The sequence below is a fragment of the Aythya fuligula genome, chromosome 7, assembly GCF_009819795.1.
Source record: "Aythya fuligula isolate bAytFul2 chromosome 7, bAytFul2.pri, whole genome shotgun sequence".
Classification (NCBI taxonomy): Eukaryota; Metazoa; Chordata; class Aves; order Anseriformes; family Anatidae; genus Aythya; species Aythya fuligula.
The window spans coordinates 13,971,968-13,991,092 of NC_045565.1; the positions used below are offsets into that span (position 1 = coordinate 13,971,968).

The 19,125-nt window shown below is 33.5% G+C and overlaps 1 protein-coding gene across 30 annotated transcripts in view; it reads left to right on the plus strand.

Annotated features, from left to right (window-relative positions):
- Positions 1-19,125, plus strand: part of KCNMA1 (potassium calcium-activated channel subfamily M alpha 1) — a 470,776-nt gene that overhangs the window by 333,211 nt on the left and 118,440 nt on the right. For all 30 annotated transcript variants that reach the window (XM_032191476.1, XM_032191474.1, XM_032191475.1 and 27 more), the window contains 4 exons: positions 1,532-1,637; positions 3,080-3,162; positions 5,925-5,994; positions 6,855-7,010. In XM_032191476.1, the coding sequence (XP_032047367.1) occupies positions 1,532-1,637; positions 3,080-3,162; positions 5,925-5,994; positions 6,855-7,010 (415 nt within the window). The remainder of the gene's footprint in view (positions 1-1,531; positions 1,638-3,079; positions 3,163-5,924; positions 5,995-6,854; positions 7,011-19,125) is intronic.

Consider the following 19,125-nt stretch of genomic DNA (forward strand, 5'->3'; position numbering starts at 1 on the left):
AAAACTAGTGAAAAATGCTGTGTGTTGTATGAACTTATGCTCTCTGAAAATATTTTTTCACTTTTCATTTCACAAGGAAAAAGTGCATATTTTGTATTGAACAAGATTTATAAAAAGAAACATGTGGGCACAGAAATAGTTTTAGTGTGTATGTGGTAGTTTTAACTTGTAAAGTAATGTAATGCATTACTTTATAGTGAAGGTAGAAGAGAAATTCTTGTTACCATACTTGGTACTGTTCTTTTACCCTACATACCTACACATGCTGTCTCTTGCATTTTTTTCAGGTGAGATTTGGAAGAATGCCTTAAGGTGGTTGATATTAGTTACAGGCTCTAACAAGTGATGTAACACGAAATAGGTGTACCTATGGAAGAACTTGTTAGAAATAGCCATGTGCTTGGGAGAGAGGCAGATTATTTTCTGATCTGGAGTAGCATCTGTTTTGAAGTCCTTTAAACTATGAATAAGTGATATTTCTGTATTTAGCAGCAAGTTCTGTACTTTTATTCCTGTTAAAGAAAATTATTAAAAGCTAATCATTTGTGATAATTCAACAAATGAAGCTGGAAAACTAAGAATCAGCACTTGTACAATTTTTCTTATCTATACCTTTTAAATTGAATTACAGATGATATCCTCAAGGTACTACTTTATTTGTTTTCTTGTTTGCCAGTTCTAAGGAAGTACAGGAATTGACTGCAAGAGGAAAGTGAATTTCCACAGTGATGGTGATAGGAATTGCAAAACTATATATGCTTATAAAGGGAGTTCAGCACCTGTCTACTTTTTTGTGCCTGCTTTTTTTATTATTTATTTTTATTCCTCCACCCACCCCCAAAAAATATTTGCATGTATCTGTTTTATTTGCTTATTAATTTAACATCTGGCATCAGAATGATCTCATGTACCTGTAACATAGCTATTTAAGAAAAGTATTTCCAAGGTTGTGCCCTTGAAAATATAATGTATTATAATATAATAGATGCTCTTCAATTTAGTCATGCATTTATGGCAGAATGAAATAAGACAAAGTCAGAGCAAAATCGTTTGTTTTAATTCTAGTTCTTACAGGCCACAAGGGTCCCGATGGGATTCCTTTCCTGGATTTTAGTGATTTTACATTGAGCTCTCTTATTTGATGCAATCAACCATTTTGAGAGTGGTAGGTACAGAGGATTGTTGCATTAGCAGATGATTTCTATGGAAAATGTTGTGAGAGGATGTTTTTAAACTTTTGCACCAGTTCTTCTGGATTCACATATGTGAAAAAGTGACAAATGATGAACATGCAGAGTGGCACAATTAAATGGGCCAGATGTGCCGTAGACAGAAGAGAGGAAGTATAAGCAGTATAGTATTTGTCTTTTAAGTACTACATGCTGTTTCTACACCACAGAAAAAGCATCAGCAGAAGTCTGAGCACCTAATAAATAAATGGGTCAGTTTATAAATAAATGAAGTAAACTGGGACTGTTATGGAAACTAAATTCTTGTTTGCTCTTGTGTTTTCTTCCTCTTCTCGATGCAGTATCTCCCCTAACCTTGAGCTGGAGGCTCTCTTTAAACGACACTTCACTCAGGTGGAATTTTATCAGGGTTCAGTCCTTAATCCCCATGACCTGGCAAGAGTGAAGGTAATAGCTCTTTTGTTCTGTTCTCCTGCTACCTGACTTTTATTTAATTACTCATTGCATTATTTTAATAAAATAATATCTAAAAAGTGATATTTTTATTCAGATGCTCCCCCAAAAATGTTTTTTCCTTTTGTATTAGCTTGTCTAATGATTACAATATTACAGTATCAGTCCTTCTGTCCATAAACCTTGTTTCCTATATATCTTTAGATCTTCAAAGCTACAGTAATGCTGTTACTTAAGAAACATTGTATGCCATTCTATTGAACTCTTTATGAATTTTTCATTGGGGTTTAGTTCAAGTCTATTTAACATTAATGTTTGATATAATAGGACATTGTCTTACTGTAATTGTTTAAAATGCTCCTTCATCAGAACAATTAGAAAATGATTTTTCACCTGTCAAATCCTTTTTCTATTGTCTAGAATCCTGATAAAAATACAACTTAAGATACTTGGTAGTTAGAATGAGGTAGTTCATTGTCTAGAACTCTCTGTAGTAAAATATTATTATAGAGCACCACCTTGTTTTTTTTTGGTTTTTTTTTTTTTTTAATTTCCCTCACATGGAATGTAAACCAACTACTTAAGCCAATAAGGTTTTAATGCAGCGTTAGCACTTTCTGGAGTAGTAATTGTGTCTTCTGCCCAATTTGGCTACAGAAATTGCTTAACCTTTTGTAGCCCAACGCATACTGTGTTTCAGTTCATCAGTGTTCTCATTATTACCATGAAGTTGTATACTGGTATTTTGTTCTCTGTTACACCATTTTTTGTGTTGATATTTGGTTGTATACAATGAAAAAATCTTTTGTCATCTGCTTTTAGTTAAATAGGGCTAAGGTTTGCATGAACATAGAGGTCCTGTGAACAGATAAGTTCTCTTGTCCTTGTGCTTCCTGAAAACTCATGCTCAGATCCTAAATCATAGGTTCAGCCATCTCTTCCTTTCTGTAATAAGAGGATACTTAAATTCCCAAACAAAACTGCAAGACTAGTGGGAGCACTGTAGTACTATAACAGGAACTTCCTATGGATTTAGGGGTCTAAATTTCAGTATCTGATTACAAAATATATTAAAATCATTATATTAAAAGATATAAAAAATAAAAATAAATAAAAAATAATAAAAATATATAGAATTATAATTATTAAATTAAAGGATATTAAAACTTACGTGCTTTAGCTTAATACAACATAGTAGTAATGAATGGAACTATCAACCTTATCTGAGCACCATTAACAAGCTTCAATAAATTGCTATGTGTATATGAAAGCTGTTGCCATCACCCACGTTGCTTATAAAATCTTGTAACACTTTTTCTTATTAGTATTATGACACACAATCAGGATGGCAGTGTTGGAATCCCTAATACTTTATCATGAACAAATAGCTGAAAACAGAGGTTGCTAATTATTTTTCTTTTTCTTTGGTGTCTCAGATAGAGTCAGCAGATGCGTGCCTAATTCTTGCCAATAAATACTGCGCTGACCCAGATGCTGAAGATGCCTCCAACATTATGAGGTAATGTCATTAATTTTTAATTCTTAAATTTGATTAGCCAACTGGTGTTCAAATAGGCCATATCCTCCACATACAGCTTTATTGCTGATCTGAAGGTCAATGCTGATAAATTACCCTGAAGACCATTTCACAGTTTTCTTAAGGGGGCAAATTTTAAGATGTCTCAGAATCTCAGAGATGAGGATACCCTTAAATTCCTGCCTAAACTGTTTTAGTTTAGCTTATAGCATGTCAGAAAAAAATCAGGAAAAACTGAACCAAAAGTGAAATCTGAAATCAGAGTATTTGTTTCGGACTTTGTACATGTATATTGGCCGTTTTTTTCTCATTTACAATATCTTTGCATATTCAGATATTTGATTGCTCTTTTTCCAGCATAGCTCAACTGTAATTGTATAATTGTATAAACAACTAACAATTTATGTATTCCTCTCTGCTAAGTCAATGAAGGAATCACACAGATTTGAATTTCTCTCTTTTTTTTTTTTCTTTTTTTTTTTCCTTTTTTTTTTTTTTCCAGAAATGGCCTGTAAATCTCTATTTTCATGGTGTAGGTAAAAATGCATCCTTTCAAAAGGGACATGAGAGCTTTATGTAGCGCCTTTTCTGTTTCTTTGTTATAACCACTTACAGGTCATGCTACAGTACTAGTTCTCAGAATGTTACAGTACTAGTGCATCCAGAATAGAATCAGCTGCAGTTATTTGGCTTGTGATTACTGTTGTACAGTAGAGTACAGCAGAGTAACTTGCTAATGTTCTCCAAATCCACTGGCAAGCAACATCTCTCTTCTGGATCTTTATTGCTTGCTGTGTTTGTTACTTTAAAAACTCATTTTTTTCTAGATGTTATGGTGAGGGATGACATGGCCACATGGAGCATGAGCTTTGGTACTCTTTGTCATTTTGTAAACCTTAGAGTTTAAGTATTCATAACTATGCACAGGAACAACAAAAGTGAAAGGAAAGAAAAAGTCATTGTGCTGCTGCAACAATAAATTACATAAATGCATGCCCTGCAAGGGCTGGTGTTGACAATGGGACAGAAGGACCTTTGATCACCTCATACCTCATTGCTCCTCAGTAAATCTGATATCCCAAGTAATCACACTACTTGGGGAAAGTGAGGTATGAACTTCATGATAGCAATGATACAGTGGTCTCCAAGATCCATCCTCCTTTTTAACTCTGAAGACCAACACTGCTTAATGATAACAAGTCACTTATTATATTAGGGGTCACCAAAGCTTGTCCTGCTTCCTCCCTGTATCCTCTGAAGGAAGAGGATTAAAGGATCAATTAGTGGATGGTAGCTAATGGATGTGGATGGTAGTTACAGTAAAACTAAGTCATTCAATTTTTTTGTGTTTTGTTCATAAAATCTTAGTTTTAATGAGACCAGTCTGACCTTTTAAAAATTAAAATGTCAAAGATCTGTTAAAAAATTCTCAAACAAAATTCTCAAACAAAATTGACCAGTGCATTGAACCAGTTTTATTTGTCTGTCAGATGTTTGCATTCTAGGATTTGAAGGAAATAGGAGAAATAAAAAGAAATTTAATAAAGCTACTTCTCCAGAAGAAGTTCATTATGCACAAGATACCTGGGTGTCTGTGGAAGGGGCAGGGTTTATATATGCCTAATGTTATTTTTCAGTCACGCTTTTGTGTTTTAATGTAAAAAATATATTTTCCATGTTAGTTGCATACATATATTAAAAGTATTTCAGCTGCAGATTAGTGCATTCTTAACACATTTAATACTTTTAATACATTAAATATAATAAAATGCAAAAGTGTAATTTCAAGACTGGAATTCTCTTGTGTCCTCTCACATTTAAATGAATTTAATTCAATTAAATTGAATATTTAATTGAATAATTCAGAAAGAAATGGAAAATTAATAGGAATAAATGTTTTGTCCTTTTAAAAGATGATGTAAATTGAAATAATGAATACCTTTTTTTTTTTTCTCTTTCTTAAGTTTGATCATACAGAACATGGCTTGTTTCTTTCATTAATTTTACTGCAATTTTTTCATTCTCTCTTCCTAACACATTATCAATCTATTCAGTTCTACAGCATTTTTATTCCAGCCATATCCAATCTGTATACAGCTGGATATATGTTACCCTCATTAAATAACGAAGAATAGCTGCAATAGCTGCAGATTATGGAAGTAGACCTATCTGTTATAAATTCAGAGTTCAGATATCAATTTCAATATCGAGTTTAGGAATAATGCAGAAAAAAATGAAGATGAACTTGCACTTGGATTCAAGTCAAATAAAATCATCATTCAAGGTGTTTAAATATGATAGAAGTCTAACAACTATAAACAAATAATGGAAGGGGGGATGAAATGTCCTTTCAGACATTTATCATTGCAAAACTTGATTACATTGATTCAAAGAAACAAAGGTAATCACTAAAGATGAGAATAATTGCAAGTGTATTATTAGTTTATCACAAAGAATAGGATATCTGAACAAAGCTGCTAAAACAAGTATTTTTATTTTTTCTGCAAAATCTGTAAGGAAGCCATTAAACTGAGTAAGTCCTAAAGTTTGTTGTCTAGTATTACTTGACGGTTGTTAAATGAACTTGACTAGATGTAAATTTTGCATATGTTTAACTTCGATTATTATGCTTTACAGCCAAACACATGAGTACAGTTTTAACTGTGGGATTTGACAACACAGTGATGTGCTGGGATACAACGTCCAAATATGTTATTTTAATCATATATTTATTTTACTTTTAGAGTTATATCAATAAAGAATTACCATCCGAAGATAAGAATTATCACTCAGATGTTGCAGTATCATAATAAGGTAATGTGATAACCAGTAGTGTATCTCCCCACAGGTTTTAGTTGCTTTGTGTTTTGCTACCTTGCACTCATACACTATTTTTTCTAGCTTCACTAACAATAAGCATTTTTCTTTCCAAACACCCTAATAAGCCTTGTCACATAATCCAGTTACAAGGTAATTCACTTTTATTTATATATGCAAGTGACCTTATCAAAATTCTCTGACATTTATTAACTACCTAGGATATAATTCTCAAAGGTACAGTGTCCATACTTGCTATTGATTCCAGGTGAACTTTTAACCACTCAGAATCCGTAAATTTTGTCAAGCTTATTGCACTAGAGCTACCTGAAATGAACTGGTGGTTTCTAGGCAAGTCAGCTCTTGTGAAAAGTCAATTCTTTATGGATAGTTACAAAAAAACTCACATGGAATTATAGTCTTGTTAACCATTTATAGTTAATTTATATTTCTTAAACGGCAATGTGGATCTGTAATTGTCGAACTGCAGGTTCAAAAAAAAAAATAAAAAATTAAGGTGAAAATTAAGGCTCACTCAGATGCGAGTATGGGCCTGCCAGAGTGTCACAGCCACATATATGTATCTAGAACACAGCTTGAGAAATGTGAATTTTTTTCTGTTAAAATAATATGTATAAAAGATTGGAGTGCTTCTTAGCATATAACTAATTTTTAAGTAGTTAAAGTAATTTTCCCTAGTCAGAAAAATAAACAAATAAATAAACCCAGTAACAAAGTCATTCACTTCTATCTCCTTCATTACTGTACTTTATTTACAGAAGTATTTCTGCCTCTTCACCTGTGGAGTTTATTTTTATTTTTATTTTATTTGTTTCATTTTATTTTATTTTCTTCAGGCCCATCTTTTAAATATCCCAAGCTGGAACTGGAAAGAAGGGGATGATGCAATCTGTCTTGCGGAGCTCAAGCTGGGTTTCATAGCCCAGAGCTGCCTGGCACCTGGCCTTTCAACAATGTTAGCCAACCTCTTCTCTATGAGATCATTCATAAAGGTAATGCCTTGTCTCATTAGAATGTTTTAGTCTGCAATTCCGTTTGTCAGAAAGTTGTATAGAGAACATGGCTCAAATATGCAACAGAGAGGAACACATTAAGAACTTCTGTTAAACAAACAAACAAACAAAAAAGCAAACAAACAAAGAAGAAAACACCACACACTTGCATGCAAAAGATCCCTGCTGCAAATTGGGAAAACTGTCAGGTTCTGTCAAAGTTATGTTTTTGTTTTTATTTGGAAAGTTTGGTGTTAAAAAATTGTTCAAACTATCATCCATTTCAAGGGGGATAATTCTGGTGTTTTGTGTTTTGCTCTGCTTTAAACAAACCATGTGTTTATCTGTGAGAAAAGTCCCTTCTGCTAAAACAAAAATGTGATTTATATATGTTCCATATGGGGAAAAAAAAAAAAAAAAAAAAAGTGCCCAGAAGAAAGGACTGATCATTTTGTTCTTTGGACCTTTGACTGTGAGAGTAAATAAGAAATGTGTTGGAACCAAAGGCTAAACATCCTACAACTTCATTTGTGTTTCCTCTCAGTAAAAGAGGTTTTTCAAACTTAAATGGCAAAATTTTAATGCGGTTATTTTAGACATCTGTGGCAATTGGACTAAGGCCTTGACTGAAGCAGTCAGTGCTTCTCTCATGCTTCCTTCCCCTGTCTGGGACAGTAGTTCCAAATATCAAGGATGCACAGTTGTTATTAATAGGACAGGAAACACTGAAGTACAAGGAAGGCCATTTCAAGTCCATTGTGCTAGTTAGCAAGGGAAACAAACAAAAAACTACAGCAAACAAACAAAAACACAAACAAAGAAATACCAACATAATGCCTAATGTTATCAGGTGAGAAAGGCAGGACTGTTCCACAGAAGTGCGCATTTCATTGTAGAGTAGTGAGTCTTTATTCACTTCTCAAGAAATCCTGAAATTCTTATTAAGGTGTTCTTTGAATCCTGGTAATGGAGACCACAGATTCTTGTGACTACTACATACTGTCAAAAAATGCCCATTTGCAATATGGAAATAAATCTGGGCTTTGCAGTTTACTGTCTGCACTTAGGCTGCTTGCATCTTTATTTACATTCAAGTAAAAAAGCTGTTTTACTTCAGTAAAGCCAAACTTGAAAACTGTCCATGATTCATCATTAATTCTTTCTACTTATATCCTGAAGAAAAATCAATTTTTTGTGAAATTCATTCAGGTCATGCACTCTCAGGAGTCTCAAAAAATTGTAGTAGTCAAACTAATATATTCAAATTAGTGTGGCAAAGTTTTCTGTGAACTTGCTCTTGATGTCAGAAGTAGGTCAAAAACTTTTGTTCAGCTTCTGTCTTCCAAAATCTTTTATCTCCAAGAAAACCCAGTATCTTCAGCCCCAGCCTTAATGCAAGTTACTTTAATGATGAAATTCAACTTGCAGTGAGGAAAAAAAAATAAAGAAAGAAAGAAAGAAAAAAAGAGAAAGAGAGATTCAGAAAGTGTCTGGTTTTGGGGAACTGTGCCAGAGACACACACTTATGGTCTGGATTTGAACTTAAAATATTTATACAAGTCAAAAAATGCAAAGTTAAAGGTAACAACTTTCCAGAAAATGTCTCTGACCACTTACACCAGTATCTTACCATCTTCAACCCTATATTATTTTATAAGGTAATCTTATAATAATTTCCATGCATTGGGCTGTTTCACTGATGAACGGTTTTAAGCTGAATACTCAGTTTTGCAAATCACTTTGCCCCTTTGCTGAGGTAGAAACCATCCCAATCTTCTAATGGGATCTAAATGGGTTAAGACAGTCTGCATTTTATTGATTGTGATTGCTTCTATATGTACAGAATAAACATAAAAATAACAACAAATTTGATTTAGAGGAAGGTATCAATGTCAGTTTTGTTGTTGTATCTGTGATTATATGCAGCTATAAACAGAGTAGCATGCAGACATACCTTAAATTGTGTTACTTCAGGTGGCACTAACAGAATGCTGTCAAATACTGCATCGGTAGAATGCAAGACTCTGCTAGTGTTGGTTAAAAATTTTGCTATTTAATTAAGAATGAGTTATCCAGGTAAGTAAAATTGATGTAATCATTTTCAAAGAACTCTGAGTGTAAAAATCTAAAGTAAAATAAACATAGAACTGAGAATATACTTCTTTCTATTATAATTCAAATCAATTGGTGATAGCAAAAGGTTTCTTTCTTTATTTAACTGAAAGGATATTCTTTCTGCAAACTATCTCACTCCAAAAGCTGTGTTTGAAAGAGAAAGCTGTTACTAAGTGGTGGTTGTGCTTAAAGAGAGTATTGTAGTAGAACAGCTATGTTAATTGGAATTGTTAAGGAGGATTCTATTGAAAAGAAAGATGTAAGTTCCCTAAAAGGACTTCCAATCTTTTTCATTTACAGTACTGAATTTACATGCTGTCAGACCTTCATAAATTCCTTGAGCCATTAGTATAGTCTCACACAAGATAGGAGATTGCCAGGGAGATTTACTGAAATTTCTCTCTCTCTCTCTCTCAAAAAAAAAAAAAAAAAAAAAAAAAAAAAAGTTTGAAATGTGTGTTTGTTCCTCCTTCTTTTAATGTGATTCAAAAGTCATTTAATGTGCCATAAATGCTTGGGCAGTCAAACAAAAGCAAACATGATTGATGGTGACATTGCACACATTTAACTCATTATATGTTACTTTATAACAAAATGATTTGTGTAAACAGTCTGCCTAGTATTAAAGGTAAAACAAACAAAGAAACCTCAAAATATTATATTTGTGTCTAATATTTTCTTTTTGGTTTTAGAAATGTAATCTCACATGGAATCTTTTATGCTTCTTTTGGCAACAAACTGGATAAAAAGAAAATCAGCTCAAAAAGATTATGTGATGCACAGTTGTAACAAAAAGGGTCTATAAACACTTAAAGGAGAAAAGACTGTTCAACAAGTCATGTTGAGGGGAGAAAAAAAGCCAAAAGCTTTACACGTATAAACTGTTTTTCAATAGTCTGTTCTTTGTATAGCAGAAAGTGCTATCGTTGTATTAATAAAGAAATCAGGACTTACTGCTTGCGTAGTCCTAGCAAAAGATTGAAATACTATACTGTAGTGCACTTTCAGTATTGTTTGGATTAGCAAATGCATACAAGAAGTCTAACTGTATGAAAAACATTGCAAAAAGTAAGTAAATAGAATAAGAGGCAGAGGTGGTCAAATTTTGTCCTTGTCTGCAATCATGGAATCCAACATGAGTTAGTATTGTTACATAAATTAATAAAGTATGGAATGTGGTCCTTGAGTGTAACACAAGTCCAAAAATGAATTAGTTTTGTCTTTGCTCTGTTGGTAAGACAGTAGGCATCATTCCAGAACTGAAAAATGATCTAGAGCAGTCTCAGTTCTCTTCTAAGCTATTTTGAGAGCAGGAATGTTCTGTGGGTTCTTTTGGCATCTGTTGCTCACACCCACATGTATGCAATGCCCGCTTCTCTCAATATATTCTATTCTAGTACAGGCTGAGAGATGGACATAATGAAGCCACGCAGATTTACATCAGACGGGTGCTTATACACACTGATGGAACACAGCAGCTGGCTTTCTATGTATTTTTGGCCACTTAGGCAGTCTTGGGCTGTTGAGAATATGAGAATGAGTATGAGTGAGTTCAGTGAGTTTCCTCTAATAAAGGAGAACTTGAAAATAGGTGAAAAATGCAGCTTCTCGTAGTGTGAGGAAAGGAGGCTGTGTAATAAACAGAGTACCTTGACTTAGGAAAACAACAGAATCAAATAAAGAGATAGTTGACACTTAATGATGCTTAAGGAAATTTGATTATAAGACTAAATCTGAGAAGTTTAAATCTTTGCTAGGAATTTATGAACAGCTTTGAGCCAATTATCTGACACTTACCAGTCAGATTTTGGTTTCTGTGTCTAAAGGTACAATGAAGCCAGACATTCACACAAGCAATTTGCATAGACTGAAAGGGCATTATGAATGGGGATGAGGAAATGTTAAAAATACATTGGAGATGTTATTTTCAGCTACCAGTCAAGAACATTATGTTTTCACTTCCTCTTTATTTCCATGTATGTAGCCAGAAAATAAAATGTGATGGAGAAGAGAATTAGAAAATTATCAGGAAGCCCTGGAAGCATTGTGAGCCTTGGTGCTAGCAGGAGTCCCTGTGTTAGATGTATATAAAAGAAAACAGCTTAGTTAGGGCTCAGATGAATTGCTCCAGTGAAGAGGTTATTCTCTAGGCAGTTCTGGTGAAACATTTCTCCACATGACCTTCTGGGCATCTTTGAAAAGCAAGTTTTATATGTATTTTAAAAAGGAAATAGTTGACAACTTTCACGTGGTTTCTACAGCACTTTTATTTTTTCTTTTTATCCAATAAAATAGGGTTGTTTATCAAATAAAACATATTTCAAAATATATAATGGACAGTGTTCTTCTAAACATCTGAAATTAGTCTTGAAGCATTTGTGCTGCCTTTTGCTCTTCCCTGAATGGTGATGAGCTGAGTTTATTCAATGCCAGGTAGCAGGCTTTACAGGTATTTTAATTATGCTATAAAGGAATTTTCATTTTGTCACTTCCTTAATATTTATAAAGACATTCCATCATCCTCTCCCTGCTTTTCCTTGATAAATGAAAAGTATAGTATAATATCCCAAGTCATACTGCAATTCTAGTCTTAGTTCTCTGTCTTGATAGTGAGACCTAAATTTTGACGGAAAAGATTATATAGCATTGTCAGCTTCAGATACACTCAATTTCTTACATGTAACTATGTCATTACACTGAAAAGCAAATGCTTTAGTAGATCAGTTGGGGCTACCGAACTGCTGATATTTATACTGACAGGGTGTAGGGCTGGGTGTGTTAAGGTGTCCTGACAATACTAGTGGTTGTGTTTGTGAGATGTACATCATTTTTTGATCTCTCTGTCTTGCTGGTAAATGATTGTTTTATGTAAATGTATTTGCAGATAACAACATTGTGCCTATATACAGATAGAGGAGAGCAGAGGAGTACTAGAGTAAAATGTGAGAGGTGTAGGTTCAAACCACTGTATGACACATTTTGTGTAAGATCCCACACAAAGAGATAAATGCTCTTTAGCTAGCTTTGTTTGTAATAACTTAAATTTTTGTCACTGATTGTTAGAATTTGCTCTTGAGTTTGTAAGGTCTCTGAAGAGAGAAATGAATTCTTACTATCTGAACCAGCATAGCATCCTGTGATAACGTTTTGCTATGATTCAACATAAAAATCAAAAGAATATAGTATACATGTATGCTATAGCGTGGCTGTCAGTCAATGATCATGAATGTTTCCTTGTTGTTGCATTATAAATCACTAATTGTACTATCTTGTTATCTTTATAGAATGTTACATTTACTGATGTTGCTGCAGTATCTGATTGAAGTATATTAGTTATTTAACTTCAGGAGTAAAAATAACAGAATGACCTGCTAAGCCTGCTACTTAGGATCATGCAGATGAATGTCTTCCAAACAGAAGAATGTTCCTTTTCTGTAAGGAAAGGAAAGGGATGTAGAAGTGTCTGTCTTTTGTCATTGCTTGGTAATATGCTTGAGGTGTACAATATTTGCATGAGTAAAGTAGGGGGTCCATATTTAAATTAAAAAAAAAAAAAAAGAGAGAGAGGGAATAGAATTGCTCTTGATCGATTTTGTCTTCATTCAGTTCCAGTTAGGAGTTGACAACAAACTTGTAATCTCTGTTGCAAATATTATTCTTCTACAGTTTAAATAGTTTCTTCTCAAGTGACAAAACTGCTAGTGATTTACAAACTGAAATTCTCTTAAAATGTCTGTTCCTGAAGAGTAAATGAAACAACACTTCTCCCTCCTTGTTCAGGTGGACTTTCCTTATGCGATTAGCTATCTAGTTCATGATGAATATGTTAAAGAAGTACATTATACTACTACTCATTAAAGAAGGTTGCCTGATTCTAGTTATGGAAATGTAAAGCTACATTTCAGAAAGATTTCTCTCCTATAGACCTCAAAGTTTGGTCTTTTAATGGTGCAATGAGGAACATAGACCATTGCAGCTTTTATAATCTGTCATCTGTGTCACTGCAGAAGTTTTCTCATTTCATCTAGTTACCAAGGAAAAATCATCTTTTTTCTTCAGTTAACCGATCTTTGACCATTGTTGCTTCTTCTAGCTGTGTTTTATTGTAGCTTCTTGACAGAAGAGACACTGCTGGTTCTTAGAAAGTCAGATTCATAAGAAATGAAGAAATGTAGTGGAGCCTGGTCCTCTGGTTCTCCCAGCCCAAAAAGAAGCCATAAATTTAAGATAGCTTGAGGTTAAGCAAATTTCCCATCCAGCTTCTTAACAAATCTTTGGAAAATATACATGGGGAGACTAGAGGACAAATTCCTTTAAAAAGCCCAAATCACCTCATCTGAAAATGCACGCACAATTGTATCCATTTGGCTAAAGCATATAACCTTTATAAAGAGTTAAAACTTAGTAGGTCTTAAGTCTAACTAAAGTTAAACTTAAAATAAATATTATTTTCCTTTTTTCTAGAAAATTGGTAAATAGGCTTAGGTGGACAAGAGAGTACAAATTCTAGAGCAAATAAGGAGGAAATTGAAAGAGAATTTATTTAGAACATAAAATTAATTTAGAACACAAAAGCTACAGTAGAGAGGTAGATTAAGTTGTCTCTGTAGAGTTTTGGCTACACAAAAATAATAGTGTCATCATTGAGATGGTGCATCAATGACATACTTCTGGAGAAGTGTTTCTGAAATGTGCTATGAGCAATATCCATGTCTGATTCAACTCAGACTGAGGATTTGGACAACAGTCCTTTACCTTACTCCATTCTGAGTAATTTACTGAGTGCCAGAGAGGAGCGGATCTTACCCCAAGAGTGTGATTATCCTCTGTAGAAACAGTGCAACACAAAGGAAAGCTTTTTATACGTGGCATGCAGTATGGTAGGCTTTAATTTTAAAATCCCCCTGAGAACATTCTTCTGTACTTTCAATATAGAGTAGACTGAAGAAAATTGCCTGAGATTTGTTGAACTCCAGAGATCTGAGATGTAAATGCACAAAGCATGTAGGAATGACTTGCGAAAACCAAAACAGATATATTAAATAACTGAATTACCAACAATTAACAGTCGAGTTAAGTACCTGATTTATAAGAAGAAATTGTTATTATTAATCTGCAGAGGTAAGTGGCATCTGTGGTTATAGGAAGTGCCTATTACCTTTGTTTATAGTCAAAATCTAGGGAACATCAAGAGTTGTATATGAAACATGAATGGGCATTGTTAAAGCTTGTCTGACTTTTTTTTTCTGTCCTCATGTAGTTATAATATCATATGCTGGAGATTTGAAAACATTTAGGCTTTGGTGTTTTAGAAGTACTTTTTCAAAGCATACCTTTTTATTCTGTGATCAAATAAAAAAAAAAAGTCTGTGTTTTTTTCTGAGCTAGAAGATTCTGCTTCTCTTCTCCTCCCCCACAAAATGTGGGACTAAAAGTGTTACCTTATATGAGATCTGTAGAGGCCTATCGTAATAAAATTAAATGAATAAAATAAAATGGAAATAACATGCAAGAAATTAAAAAAGAAAGAAGGGAAAATATTAAATGATAGTAGGGTGCAATAAGATCAGGGTGAAGTGGATTACCATAAAATTGAATGTTTTGTAATTTAAAATCAAGGTTGTTCTCTTCACTGGTGACATTTTCAGCTAGGCTAAATACAAGATATAATTTTAACTAACCATAGTAATTTTCATAGTTTTACCTAATGAGATTTATGGTAACCTTGATTAGTAGAATCTTGACCATATTCACCTCAAATTCAGCTCTTTTTGCTGAGTACAGCGAAACGTTTTATTATTCTCCATTGTTGTTAGCCAAATGACATGAAAAACATCTGTTTTGTAAGTGTATATGGGACAGATTTTTTCATCTGCACATTAATGGTTAAATTTTGACAAATTATTAATGAATAGATAAGTAAAATATGAGTGTCACTAAATCAAAAAAAAAAATGAACGGATTACAATCATTCAAGTTATTTTTAAAATAAAATAAATGCACATTTTAAATAAACAAAATTATTTAAGGATACAGTATCTGAGGTTAATAGTTACTACAAAGTATCAGAAAGCCCTAAATTAGTCAAGAGTATAGTAACTCCTGATACTTCAGGAGTACTTTTTTGTCATTGTAAATGTTTTAGAATTAGTACCTTGCTGATATGGATTATGGGAGGAGAAACTGATTGTGTTTTCCTGTGGAGCCCTTACTTAAAATGCAGGGTGTCTGCATGACTCAAGGAATTAAGAAATTAAATATTGAATGCTGGAGGTTATTAATCATTGTTTCATTTCTAGCAGACCAGCAGGTACTGCCTTTCACAAAATACCAGGCAGGTGACCATCTATCTCTTTAAAGTTACAAGGAAAAAATCATAGGTCAGGTGAAGACAAACTGCAAAGATCATCTTCTCTCCATTATATTTTAATAATCTTTTATAACATCCCATATATCAGCAATTCTTAAAAGTCATTAATCAACATTTTGTAGTATCCTAACAGAACATATCTTCAACATTCCAATCACTACAGGAAGGTGAATTTATGAATCTTGATCACTACTATGTAAATAAGTTTGTTTTGTTTTTCAGTCCTGCAGTTCCTTCCTTCAAATCAAACCTAGTAGCTTAAAGAAATGAAAGCCAGGAAAGAAAGTAGAAAGGAGAAATGGAGTAGAAAACAACCTTACTCTGGTTTTCCTTATGCTATCTTTATGCTTATCTTTTTTCTCCTTGTATATTTTTTCCAACCCCAGGTGGTGTCAATCTAAGAAAAAGCAACAAAATAGAGCTTGTCACAAACATGTTCTTACTGTCGTTACTCCGTTTTTTATCCAGTCGGCACTTTATCTGTTTTCCATATATAAAGAACTTCTGATCAGCAACGTTTGCAAGCTTCACATAAATAAAAGGGTTATAAAAAATGTGATATGCCTTCTCTGTGTGTGGTGGAGAATAACACAATGCAAATCCCTTTTAGCATCACACATGGTCTCCGAATGGTGAAACAATTTCTGTGGAAGAAATTTCTTTTGATTGTTTGCAGCCCACTTGTCAGGGAGTATATGATTTAGATCATCTCCATATTGTAACTTACTCTTGTAGTTGTTTGTTTACTTTTCCAGAACTGAAGTAACTCATTACCTGGCAGCCTGTCAGCAGCAGAAGAAAATTTTTAAAAAATTATTTGTTTGTAACTGATATTTTACTGGGTTATTAAAAAGTTTGTAATTATTCTGTTCTTTAGAAAGTTCCTTTGAAAGTTTGCCTTTTGAATAGTTTAGCATTAGGAAAAGACTGGTGAATCCCAAGTTAGTACCAAGTCTGTAGGATAAAAGATACATAAAATACCGTACAAGTCCTGGTAAAATAGCTGTTTCAGTATAATATTTTTTTTTAATAGTGGAAAATTGTGCAACAGAGACTTATGTCACACTAAATTCTAATGAAAATTATAATCTAAAATAATACATAAAATAAGTGTAATAATATTTAATAATACAATATACCGATCTAATAAATTTCATTTAATTAAATAATATTATATATTAATATCTTAATTTTATTTCCCTCACCTGAATGACCATGTCAAACACACTGCAGTTTCCTTTTACTTTGTGCTGTTCGGACAATGATCCTAAGCATTTCAAATTCAGTAGAGATTAGTTCAAGTGGTTTAAATGAGCTGTAGATCAGGGAAGAGATGCTTTTAAGTTGTAAAATTTTAAAAAGCTCATCATAATTACAGCATTTCAGTACAAGCTGTGTGGACATGGTATGAAAATGGATCTTTAAGTTAGACAGCACAGCTGTAGGTCTTATTTATGTTGCTAGGACTCTATACTCCTGACATGTGCTTTTGCATCCCCAGAGGCTCAAATGTAATTCCTTTTCTGAATCCTTTCAATGGGACTGTTGCTTTATTTCCTGGTAATATCATCCTGATTTTAGTCAGTGAGCTTAGCATGAATGACTACTGTATCCCTCACACTTGTGGTACTGGATAGGCACAAAATGCTAGGACAATGAATCAGTCTTTAATGGCTTTTAGAGGTGATTTATTATTTTTTTTCTGACATGTTAAGCATTTTTTCACAGATTATACTGATATGTGGGAAAACAAGATTTGAATGGTCTAAGCATATAAAGACTGGGTTGAAGAAGGCAAAGAAAATACCCGCTTTATTAGCTTGAAAGATAGGCACAATGCTGTGTGCTGGTGTGGTTCAACACTGGCTAAAAGAAGAGTGCCAATGGGGTGGTAAAGTAAGAACTAGCCTCTGAGTTGGAGGCTATACCTCCAATGTCCATATTTCCTGACATTTCTTAAATGTCAGGAAAGCTGAGACTTCAGTTTGGATAAAGTAGTTAAGAGAGAAATAGAAAGAAGGATATATGGGACATTAGCCTAGAGTAACATTTCAGTTGGAATTGCTTGTGATGTCAGGTAATGAATGGTGGAGAATAGAAAGAGGCAAAGTCAAGTGCACACTTAGAGAACTCACAGGCAATGCGGGGAGTCAGGATGAAGGCAGCTTTCTGAAAGAGCACCTAAAGAAAGCAGTAAGAAAAGGAACATCACTGTATTTTTATATATTTCTGATTTTTTTGGTTTTGTGAGTTTCATGATTTGGGACAAGAGTAAGAATATGGCAGTATACATGGCAGTATAGCTTAAAACTTTTAGAAAATTCAAATGTGTGTGTTGTGATTTAACCTGGTAGGCATCTGAGCACCTCACAGCCATTTGCTTACTCCCTTCCCCTCACACCAGGATGGACGAGAATTAGAGTGTTGGAGGTTGGTTATTAAAATTCATGGGTTGAGATAAGGACAGTTCAAGAAACAGAAGAGAGGAAAAACAAGAAAGAAAAGAATGCACAAAATAAATGATGTACACCCAGTTGCTCACCACCAGCTGACTGATGCTACAATGGCAGACCCCCATCCAACTCTTCCATTTTTATTTCTGAGCATGGTGTCACGTCCCTTTGACAAGTTTGGTCATCTGTCCTGGTTTTGTTCCCTCCCAGCTCCTTACGCACCCCCATCCTCCTTGCTGGTGGGAAAGCCCTTGGCTTAATGTAAGTACTTATCTGTAACAGCTAAAACATCGAGATGTTATCAATATTATTACCATCCTAAATTCAAAATGAAGTACCTAGGAAGCTACTAGGAAATTAACTCTGTCCTAGCCAAAACAAGGACAGTATACAAAGGAACAAGAAACATCTGTTTTTGGACTTTTAAGGAATTAATAGGTCTTGGTTACCATTTAAAGCTTTTGGTTTTAAAATGCAGATTACATTTACAGCTTGTGCTCATATAATTTTTTTTCCTATATTATACAAACTTTAAAAACAAAAATATTTTCCAGTTCCTAAATATTTAATTTAAAATTAAAAAATATTAGGTATTTACTTTATAAATTGTTACAGAGTTACCATTTTCCTTTGATTTTACCTTGGTTTAGAAACATAATTTAGATTAAGATAATAAGAAATAAAACTTCTTAAGCAACAATATAAATAAGCTAGTTAAATGAAAAATAAAATTAATACGTGGAATAAAATAATCTTGAATAACATTTATGTAGGTGTGAGTTTGTTTTTCGATTTAAGAGCCAGAAAGCCAGTTACTGGATGCTACATATAATATGTTGTCGGTCACAGTTCTGAACTGGCTGGCAATCACAGTATGTGCTTTAATTTTTTCCACCTTAAATTTTTATCCTTTTTTGTATTTACGTGGAGATACTTCAGTTAAGCCCTGTATGTAATGCAAGAAATTCTTGCTTTAATGTTGTTTTAAAACAGCTGTAGTCTGACAGAGCAAAGATAAATTGTTGCTTAAAGATTCTTTTCTTGATTTGATTTATTGCTGAGTGGCTAAAAAATCCATTTGGATGCTGTTACCCAACTCACTCACATCGCATCTTAATTTCTTTCCTTGAATACTGACAGAGATGTACAATTATATTGATATTTGTAATATATATTT